This window comes from Corvus brachyrhynchos, unplaced genomic scaffold (genome assembly GCF_000691975.1).
Source record: "Corvus brachyrhynchos isolate BGI_N302 unplaced genomic scaffold, ASM69197v1 scaffold52, whole genome shotgun sequence".
NCBI classification, from domain to species: domain Eukaryota; kingdom Metazoa; phylum Chordata; class Aves; order Passeriformes; family Corvidae; genus Corvus; species Corvus brachyrhynchos.
The window spans coordinates 3,931,687-3,943,196 of NW_008237221.1; the positions used below are offsets into that span (position 1 = coordinate 3,931,687).

Genomic DNA, 11,510 nt, shown 5'->3' on the forward strand with positions numbered 1-11,510 from the left:
GCCTTTGTTCCATCCCTTCCCGGGATCCCAGGGCACCGGTGCCGCGTGCTCCCCGAGCTCGCTCCGGAGCGCCCCCTGCAGCCGCGGGGGAACCATCGCACCTGCCCTGCTCACCGGGAGCCGCCAGCGCCCCTGCCGGCTGCGAGCGGAACTGCACCCGAGGGGAAAGGGCCCGACAGCCGAGAAGGCTGGGACTGGGTTTGTGATTGTTCGCTGTTACTGCCGTAGTTATTGCTGTTTGTTTGACTGGTTATACACATAGAGATATATAATAGTAAAGAACTGTTATTCCTATTTCCCACATCTTTGCCTAAAAGCCCCTTGATTTCAAAACTATAATAACTCGGAGGGAAGGGGGTTGCATCTGCCATTCCAAGGGAGGCTCCTGCCTTCCTTAGCAGACACCTGTCTTTCAAACCAAGACATTTTCTCTCCTTGCTTCCTGCAGTCCTTGGTTCCTTCAATATAATAAATGCCACCTCAGCTCCACTTCTGCTCAGTTTTCACATCATAGGATAATTTAGGCTGGTAAGGACCTTAAATCTCTATCCCAACCTCCTTCTCAAAGTAGTTTGACAGATTGCTCAAGGCTCTATGCACTCAGATTTTGAAAATGTCCAAGACAGGAGGGAGACTACCTAACCGTGCTGGGTGACCTGTCCCACTGCTTGCCTGTTGCCATGGGGAATATTAGTCCTCCTACTCAGACTGAGCTTCTCTTCTTTCAGTGTGTGCCTCTTTCCTGTCACCTCCCCATTGCACACCTTGGTAAAGATGTCAGCTCCATTGTGTTGCTGACATGTTTTGCTGGCTCTGACATCCCACCTCCAGGCTGGCCAGGTCCAGATCCATCTGCCCTTCCACACAGCCCAAGTGCTCTGGCCCCTGAGAACCTGGGTGGCCTCTGCTGAGCTTGTGTCAGATGGTTGATGTCTTTCCTTTGGGGCACCCAAAATTGCACATAGTATTGTAGATGTGGTTTAATGAGTGCTGATTAGTGGTGGGTGCTCACATCCCTTGGCAGACTCCTCATACTTTCCAGGGTCCTGCTGACCCTCTCTGCTGTGAGGCACACCACTAGCTAATGTCCTTCTTCTTGTCTGCCTACAAACCCCATCCCCTCTCAGCAGAGCTGTTCCCTAGCATGTGTTTCTTTCCTTCTTGGTGGAAAGGAGGAAGGCCATTCTCTCCTCCTTGGTGTGGGACTTAGAATTTGTCCTTGCCAAGTTTTCTGTCAAAGTTCCTGCTGGTCTAGCCTTCCAGCCTGCTGGAATGACAGACCAGCCCTCAAGCACAGTGACTGGTCCTCCCCACGTTTTGGTGTCCTCTGCAAAGCTTATAACCTAGCACTACATAACCTCTTCCAGACTGTTGATAGACATGATCAACGACAAGACATTCTGAGGTACCTCACTTATTACCATCTTCTACACAGTGTATGACCCACTAACCATTTAAATGGTAACAAGGTGGATTTGGCTGAAGACAGGAACAATAATTCCACTAATGATTCTACATGCTGTAACATTTTAAAACATCATAAAGAAGGAGTGATAGCATCTTACACTTTGGCACAAAGTTTACTGAGCTGTTAACACTCATTGGTTCTCTAGTGAGTCAATGAAGACATTAATGATCAATAAATCACTTCTTTGAGATCCTTCAGCAGCAGCAAGGAAGACAGGAAAATGGCTGCATTAAGCAAAATGACTCCCCTCAAGTCTCTGGTCAGTGAATGATGCTAATAAGCCTGCACGTAAAGATTTGTACAAAATCATCAGGCTTCATAAACCCTAGCTTTATGAGTCATATCTAATCTCTACTGAAAGAGAATCAGCTGAACTAAAGCAGCTCATGACCCACCACTTTAGACTACCTAGCTCTCATTTTTTTTGTGCAGTGTATTGTTCCTTCATCCCCTAAAGACTCAGAAAAAATGCCATAAAGAAACAAATAGTTGACTTGTCTGGAGGATGGATTTGTTCCACTGAAGGCCATATAACAGCCCCCCAAAATCAACAGAATTAAATTACCTTAAGTGTAGCTCCAGCTGCGAGTAGAGGAAGTGAACAAATGCCCTTCTTGCCACAATTTCTGCATGGCAGTCGTTGACCGCAAGCCCTTGGTCATTTATGTATTCCCCATTTATACATTTGGTACCCGATGACAGCACAATAACCTGAGCTTGCCTGATGTCCAAACCTGCAGGAAGAAAAACAAGAAGGTTGTGAAATTGCTGGGGGCGAGTATATCATGATTGTTAAAGTCCTCACAGCACATGCTTTGATGTGGCAGTCAGACAGCCCTAATAGGATGCTTGTTAAGGTGATGATATGGAATATACAGGAATCTCACATCTCTGTGTTATTAGAATAATAAGGGCTCTATTTCAGTCTTGCTGCTAATTCCAAGATAAAAGCTTGCCACGAAGTTTACTTGTTAAATCAATAACTACATCATAGGAGAGCATATGCTGTAGGGAGGTAATAAAGATCTCCTGCAGTGCTGATAAATGGCCAGGTTTTTATGAGCTGTTGAAGACATTTTCTAGTGGGAACACACTCCCTATAATGTTAAGTTTCATTGCTGTTGCACTCTAAGTACTAAATAAAATGCTTAACGCTTCTGGGGCTGCTCTTTAAAAATCATGAAGAAAAAACCTGAACAGATTTGGCTTTCAGTCCAGTTTCCTTTTAGTTTCTCCAACAGCAGCTACATCAGTACCCTTTTCAGTGTGGTCTGGTGGATGGAGCATTTATCACTGAGACCAGTTTTGTTCATCTGTTGTCTCTCCACATAATGGTGATGGCAATTGAAAGATGTCCCTTAGTTGGTCCAGATTGATGCTTTCTAGGAATAAATCCTAATTTATTTGGAGTCAGTTGCAAAATGCTTACTAACTTCAATAGGACCTGGGTTTCACTCTAAAACATAGCTAGTTCAGCTCTGTGGACAATTTGAAAGAAGAATTTAGAATGAACTGAGCCCCAAATGAAATTATCTTTTGAAAAACACATCTCAGGATTCATCTCTCTGAATACCAAAGAACAAGGGAACAGCTCTTGGGAAAAAGAACATTTTTGCCTGATAGGTGCTTCCTCTAGAAGTGACAAAGTAGCCTCTGAGTGTTGGGCTGTGTTTGACACAATGGTTGTGTGTAGGCAAACACCTGTACAGCACAGCACAGCAGCTCAGACTGTTGGTGTTGATGTGGCCACGCCCGTTTGTGTCACCTGAGATGCCTCTGATGTTCTGCCTAACACCTGGCTACTGTCTGGGAAGTCCAGGAGGTTCTACACGCTCCCCATGTGTCTCACATGGAAACCCATAAAGAGGCTCAGTGAAAACACATGCCCATGTTTGGGCAACTGAATCAAGACCTCAAAGTGTGGCAAGTCAGTGATGAAGACAGGCCTGACACTGCAAATACCCAGAGGAGGAACGGAAACCATCTTCCCCTGGGCTGTGCTGATGCTATTTCTGTGGTATTACTTTAGCTTTAGAAAATCTTTAGGGATAATTTTATAGAGTCAGCAGAAATATCTTTTTCTTCTTATGAGGTCTATTGAATAGAAGAAAAACTGAAAAATTGCAGAGATTTTTTTGGCTTGGCCTGTCTGGGGCCATGTTCCCTTATAAAATCCATTGGTATTAAATGACGAAAGAGCTGAATGGAGAAGGAAATAATACTTTAAACATAAAGGATTGGTGTTGCCAATGATTCCCCAGTCAGTAAATACCATCAACAGCACTTCACAATCTCCACACTGGGACTAGTAGTGGATGACATACTGTAGCACTGTTGCCATGCTTAATGTACATAATTGCAAATGATACCAAAATTATTTCATGCCTATATCAATACAAAAGCTACATCAGTAATCCTAAAGGTTTAGTAGTAATGTGGCATTGCAGCATTGTAGGCATTTGTAGGAGAGGTGTGAGTATTGTGAAAAATTCAGTTAAATCACATCCAAGCCCCTGGTTGTGAGAGTCTCATACAGAAGTTGTTACAGGTATTAGTGACAAAGTACACATCACTGTATGCCTGTGCTGAGAGTATAATCTCTATTTGTTACTATAGATGTGGCCCTAAAAAAGTGTTTTGGAGTATTTATTAGGGGAAAAAAAAAAAAAAAGAGCTGGAAATCTTGAAAACCCAAGAAGTGAAGATGGGAACACACTGGAGAAATGGAGAGGAGTAAAAGCCTATGTGTTTATTCTGGTTTTGTTACTAGGTAAAAAGTTGAGGTGGAAAAATTACTCCTTCCCTACAAATAAAAGTGTTTATAGTCTGTACATTAAAATTGCTTTGCTTTAGGGTCACTGCTTTCATGAGAAAAGTAATAGGTATTTTAGATCGTGACATGTCTGTCTAGTTAACTGTCTTTCACATGGACTAACATCAAACATTTCATGGGCCACTGCCTGCCACTGAGGTGTTTGAGTCCCACTCAGCATCTCAAAAAGTAATGTATATTTTCCTTGGTTGGAAGGTCCATGAAAAGAATCAGATTTTTTGTTTTGTTCTATTTTATTTATTTACCACTGTAGATAGAGCCTTATTTACCTCAGCACAGCAGGAGTACACCAAGAGGCAATTCCCTGCTACAGAAACCCGTGAGCCTCTCTGTCTGCCCCTGAGGACCTCCGTCAATACTCCTTCTCAGGGCAGTGAGACCAGCTGCTTCCTCCTCCTAACATTAGCATGCCCCTGGTGTGCCTCCTCCTCTCCCCCTTCACCTCGCAGTCAAAGCACCAGGCTCTGCAAATACAGAGCAAACCACCTGGGTAAGCCCTCCTGCTCTCCTGCTCTCTGGGAGCTACACCTTCCTCACCCCCCCCAGTCAGCCCAGTACATGGTGTGATGTCTTTTATTTTTTCAAATATTTTGGCCATAAATAAACTTAACTCTTTTTCTCCTCTCATACGAGGGTAAGCTGATGAATGCACTCAGGGTTCTCTGTAAGGTCTGGATTTACTCACAAATGAAACAGAAAGGTACCCAACACCTATCAGATGCAGCAATAATATGAACCCCTCTGATGTTTGCTGTCACAATGTCCACCTGCACAGCATAGCCAGTGTTCTTGGGGTGTTCATATTTGGGTGAACTAACTCCATATGTTGGCTTTCAGCGACAGGGGGCCCCCATAGGTAGTCATGTGTGCACACAGCCTGGAGTGTTTGCCAGTCCTGGCAAGGTGCACGTGTTTGCAGAACATCACTTAGATGTTACCTGGGGCTGGGAGGCAATGGCTTCCAAGAATGTGCAGAACCAGTCTGAGTGTTAAACATTAAAGATCTCCATGTATTTTCCATTTGCAGTGTAGAAAATAACCCATTCTCCTCTATGCTCAGAAATACCCAAGAGTTATGTCTCACTGCTGTGGCACTTGGAAACCCAGGTGTACATGACTTATGCATTAGCTCTGAAATATTTACACCTCACTGGGGAGCCAAATGGAGAAAGTGATCTGTGACCAACGAGGCACTGTTCAATGCTGCCTGTGAGGGCACCCAGCATGATGAGAAATACTTCCAACAACCTGACAGTTGCCTGCTGTGTTCAGGAGCATACATGCTAACAGATTGTCCTCTTGCATGCCTTGTTTGGTACATACACAGAGTTGGAGGTTTATCCCCTGTGTAATGTTTGATATTATTTCCAGTGAACATGGGAGGAATTTTTCTCTGAGAACAAGACATGTGATGCCTAGCTGATGAAGGCAAATTTTAGCATTGACTAATCACAGTGGCATTTTAGGCAGCATTTCCAGCTCTGGAGCCTAGATATTTGCTTCAGTGATTCAGAATTAATAGGCACTTCTGTACATTTTTCTATTTTGCATTAAAACCAGTAATTACTAGCTCTTGTTATTAATGTTTACTTCCTGTTTTATTTTTCTTGCAGAATACTTCAAATTTTCTCAAGTCATTTCTATTTACGAAAGTCGAGCTCCCTCATAAACACTGATTAATTTAACCTCAGACATGTAGCAGATCCAGACTGTGCACATCCTCAAGCCATGCCTAGGAAAGCCATGGCTTTGTGAGTGGCAGAATCCTCCATTAACAGTAACTGGCACCACCAGCCTTATGGCACCTACCCTGCTTAGGGTTGTACAGCAGGGTATGACCCTGGACAAAGACTGCTCTCCACAAGACCCATGTTCTTGCTGAGAGGAGTCAGTCTCGGGGATCCAGGGATAAAACTGCGTTCAGGTTATTTGACAAACAAGGAGAAATGGGCTACATTATTATGACCTTAACTCCTGACCCCACTGATTGTCAGAGTTCATGAGGCATTTCCTGCCCTCAATGCCTTCTTGCAAAGTAATGTTTGAGGAGACATTAGGTTAAGAGTAACTAGTGAACGATTTATAACAGGCACCTGCACTATGTTTCTATTATTTGCCTAAAGACTTCTAATAGTTTTCAATTTGAAAAGGAAATGGAGCAGGGGAAAGGAAATTGGGAAGCTGTGTCAGCATAGTGGCTGCATCCTGGCTAACACCCTGTTATTGAGAGCAGCTGAAAGAGCAGGGAGGGAATTCACTACATTTTATCTTGACAAATTCTGTCAATTAATTAATTGCATTATAAACAAAAATGTACACATAAATGGCACATTGGCTTTGATCACAGATTCAGTCCAATGATCCAGTGAGGTAACAAGCCTTTCTGGTGCTCCACTGAAAGCCTGGGTCTAGAGGCAGGGACTCCTCTCACAGCCAAGCAGGGGGAACCTCGAGCCCCGTGATGTTCATTTTTTGTCTGCCAGTGATGGTGCAGACTTTCATGTCATAGCTGAGCTGTTGAAAATAAACTGGGTTTTATTATAAGCCATTTCCAGTTTTCTGACATCAGCAGGGAGATTCATTTCAGCTGTTCTGGATAACTAGAGTTTAGATGTCCATAGCTGAGCTAATTGCTGTAGACTCTCTTTATAGTCAAAGGAGAGGAATTTTCCTAGGAGGTAGTTCATCTGGCCTAGTTTAGATATTTGCTTTATGATAGTTTGCATTACACCTCAGTATTGCCAGCATCTCTTCATGAACTCTGAAGACCTACAGACAGCCAGCAGAAGTACAGCTTCTACACTGTAGAGAGATGCTTTTAGTAAGATTTCTCTTCCAAGTTGAGAAATACTGATCAAAACTCCCCAAATCATAAGAGGGCAAGCAGAACAAATCTAGGGCCTTTACATTTTTTCCCCTTATGTTTAAACTTTTTGGGGTAATTTTTTTTCAGCTTTTTCCCCCCCACAACAATTAAGGAAAATTGCATCAATGTTAATGTATTCAAGGATGATCATATTGCCTTGACCTGAACTATTACACACAGAAACCAAATAGGGCCGTCTTCCCTATGTGACCTCCCAAAACACCAGGCCTGTAGCCACAGAGCTTGCAATAGAAATGATTCAGAAAGATGCTGACAGAAGAGAGAGTAAGCAAGAAAAAATATGAAGGTTTGCTCAGCAGATAAGCTGGATATGGAGAACTGGCTGACATCTTATGGACTACGGGCATGAGCTGGGCTTTTAAGTCGGTTGTGGCCATAAACACAAAATGCCTACACCCATCTGCTTGGAGACACAGCTCTAGCAATAAAACAAGTGAGTTTTGGCTAGTCTAGTCAATGCTTCCACTGATTTTAAAAGAGTTACTCTTCTAGTGGGCTATGATCATTAGGACCTCCCACAATAATGGATTTGTAACCCTGCATATTTATATGTTGGACAAGGAAGATCAAAATCACAAGGTAATCACAAGAGGTGTTGACTGGTACCTGCAATCAGAAAACTGAATCACACTGGCTGTATTTCAGAGAACTGCGAAATTCAGTGAGCCTAATTCACATAGAACAGGATGGAGTTTACAACTGCTTATGCCAGAATACAACTGGGATCACACTTTGGTTTCTCAGCAGCTGGCACAACACGTAGAGCAACACCAGTCAGTATGCAAGTGACTATTGCACTGCATGTTTTAGACCCTGCTAGCGATAGTGAAATCTATCTTCTTTTTCAGCTTGACACCGTGAAGACAACTCACTGCTCGAAAGATATTCATTTTAAATTAGAAAAAAATAATCAGAAAAATCAGGTTTGATTAATTAAGAAAACCCACACCTCTTTTATTGGCGACAACTTACACAAAATGCAATGCGGTAAAAAGGAAAGCCAGAAATAATGATAAGTGTAACCAGCCCTTGTGAATAATTCATGGGATACAATTTCATGTTATTTTAAATGGTGCTGCTTCTCTCTCTGATAAGCAATAATTTTATTCTCTTTCTTTACCTTTTTTAACAAATCAGTCAAAAGGATTGTCTATTGTTATCTGCAAAAAAGTATATTTGGAATAATTTTCAAGGCAGCTTAATTGAGCTCTGATCACAGAGGAGGGTTGGTTTTTTTTTTAATACCCTCTACTCACAGCTGAATAAGTTCAGGTTTCCATTTCAGGTTTGTTTAGGGAAGGAAAATTTCTTGATGTTACATAGCACTGACAAGTCCTGCATTATTTTCTCTTATCTTCTTCCCTGGCAGCGCTATCGCATTCTTAGAATGGCTTTAATTTTGTAATAAGAGATAGTCAAGACATGAAAGGGCAGTGATGCTGGAAAAGCTTGCCTGAAGGGACGTGCTGTGAGCACAATCCTGCGCCCCACTGTCCCAAGGCAGATCCTTGAGCCCGTGCAGAGCCCTGTGTGCTGCCATCCCAGGAGGGGGCAATGGCCCACGGAAAATACTGCTGCCAAAGAGGCAAAGAACTCTTCTTCCTCAAAAAAAATCCAAGAAAAGGACTCATTTCTCTGGAAATTGAAACCATTGTCACTGTATGTTAGTGCTCACATGGAGGGTAGGACCATGGTTAGAAGTGAGGGTTGTATTTACCCAGGTCCATCAGTCCATTTCCCCCACAACTTGGTGAAGCATCTACAACCCCCTCTATTCTGAGGTTTCAAGAGGAGTGAAATCGATGTATGTGCAATGAGGGAGCTGAGGACTGAGAGGATGGTGTGTGGCATGGTGTACCTTGCTCTTCAGTTTTCATGTAGGATATGCACTCCTGACACAGAGAGCTCTGCTGTCCCCAGCTCTGCACGGAGAACAAAACCACACTCATGACTAAAAAATAAACAAAAATGTGTAGCCATAAGAGAAGAACTGTGTACAGTAGGGATGATTAACAGTATGCATATATCTATTCACAGTATGCATTTATCTGCCAGACATAAAGATTGCTGCAGATCAGTTTCTTCTCTCCATTTTTTATTGTACCCCTGGTACCAACTGTGGTAATTTCAGTGACAAACAGGAACCTGGGACTTCAGTGAGCACCTTGGCTGTAACCCCTAGATCACACGGGATGTCCCAAAGAACAGCCCTGAGGTGGATGGGATCAGCTGATGTGAAGTAGCTGACTAAAACCTGTGAAGAAAGAAGTATGTTAAGGGCTTAGGAAATGGAATAGCAGAAGTCTGAGCAAAAGGCTAAAAAATAATAAAGAAGTGGCTAGCAGCGAGGTTACAGATATTTAGGGGTGTAAATGGAACATAGTTTTTGAAATACTGGAGTTGCACAAGGATTTCTTTTCCAGACATCAAACTGTGGGTTATGTGTAACTGAATATATTGTATTTCTGTGGAAAGAGAGAGTGTAGAGGGGCCTCTGAGAGCCTCATATTTTCTTCCCTCATTAATGTGTTGAATAATCCTGCCTCTGACTGCCCTGCCTATGGACAGCTATTCTTTGCAGAGCTCTTCATCTCATCAGTGAAGGAGCAGGGACAGAGTCACAGTCCTCTCTACCCTGCTCTCTGACCCCTCTGTACTGGAAGCAAGAGCCAGGGTATTGTCTGAGAGTGACCGTGGCTCTCCTTTCACAGCCAGGCATAGTAAATTTTGCCCAAACCCACAGGGGGTGGGGAGGGGTGGGGGAATGCACTTGTAAGTAAATTCCATATTCACTTCATCTGAAAGAAAAATCCCTTTCTGACACAAGCCCATTTTGTACTGTTTGATCACATAATGGGATGCCTGAGAAAGGATTCTTGTGCTAATCCATTTTGCAAGATATTCTTGTGCAGGTCTTTCCATTAAACCTCATTCAAAAGGTGGATTTCCAGTGCAGAAAAGAATGGTGAGGAGGCTGCCAAAGTGGATGGGAATCAGAAAACAGAGGCAAGACTGCTGGGTGGGCTGCAGAGAAGAGTGACCCTGCAGGAAAGTGTACAAAAATTGAATATGCAGACTATGAACATGGTGTGCATGTTTCTGAGTATCTGAAAGGTACAAACCCCAAGGAGAGAGGTTGGGAACTAAATTTAGAGCAGCAGAACTGAGGTCCTGAGATGACATCAAAGAAAATAAAAGTCAGGCTGAATAACTGGTGAAAATTATTAACAATGAGATCCATTAGGCTAGAATGGTCTCCCAAGGTAGTGTTGAAAGTCCCATTGCTAATTGATTAATTTAAATCTAGACTGGAAAGAGCACTTGGGAACAATCTTGTGCTTGCAGGGAAACGGAATGGACGACTTAGTGGTCTCTCCCAGTTCTAATTTCTATGGTCCATTTCTTTCCTCCCCTCAGTGGACCAAAAGGATGAAATCCCATCAGCTTTGCTTCTGAGGAGTGTGGAAGGAGACAGTGCTGTGCTTGTGTGCACCAGTGCCCTTTACCTTCCCTTCCTTTCAACGTGGGCTTTGGAAATCCAGAGAGGGAGGAGGGTCAGCCAGCCCAGCCCCCTGCATGCTTCACCCCCATACCATATCCTTGAAGATTTTTTAAAAAAATCTAAATTGATAGTGGCAGAATCAAAGTTATTCGAGGATTCTTTCCCTTCATGTGAATTTGAATACTGTTTTTCTCCTCAGGAAGAGACTTTGCACATAATTCTTCATTTTAAAGCAGGACTGAACTGCACTTTCCTGCCATGTCCTGACTGCAGATATCTTTGTTTCTCTAATAAATGCTGTGCCACTGATATCTGAGAGTTAAGTAAATTGACAGTTTTAGATGCTAGTAGGATTCTTAATTGCAGTGAGAAAGAATGAAATCCTGAATATGAATTTTGGTAGGTAAGTGCAGGAGAAACTTAATTTTATGTGGGATTCTTTTTTTTTCTTTAAATCTTTGGTGTACTTACATCTAAAAACATCTTCCTTTGTGTTTTACTAGGTCAGTAAAGTGAAAGCAATGGTTGCCAAGCCTTAATTCACCAAAGAAATTTCTCCTTTTAGGATGAGATGCACTCTTGGTATTGATATTGGGACAACTTCCAGTTTGCCTTATCACAGAGCAGAATGAAAGCCTGACCTTGCCAACTCCTTGCTTGACACACTTAGGAAACAGAAGTGCCTATTTTTAATTTCCCTGTTTTATGCTAATTATTATACCCATCCTTGTGCCCAATGCAATTATATGTGACACAGAGCCAGGGCCTTGTCTGCATCCAGGTTTTCAGAGGTGTTTCAGTAAGAAAAATACTTGGAACA

The 11,510-nt window shown here is 42.7% G+C and overlaps 1 protein-coding gene across 2 annotated transcripts in view; it reads right to left on the bottom strand.

Annotated features, from left to right (window-relative positions):
* ADARB2 (adenosine deaminase, RNA specific B2 (inactive)) overlaps positions 1–11,510 on the bottom strand; it is a 109,343-nt gene that overhangs the window by 44,167 nt on the left and 53,666 nt on the right. For both annotated transcript variants that reach the window (XM_017728927.1, XM_017728926.1), the window contains exon 4: positions 2,034–2,202. In XM_017728927.1, coding sequence (XP_017584416.1) covers positions 2,034–2,202 — 169 coding nt within the window. The remainder of the gene's footprint in view (positions 1–2,033; positions 2,203–11,510) is intronic.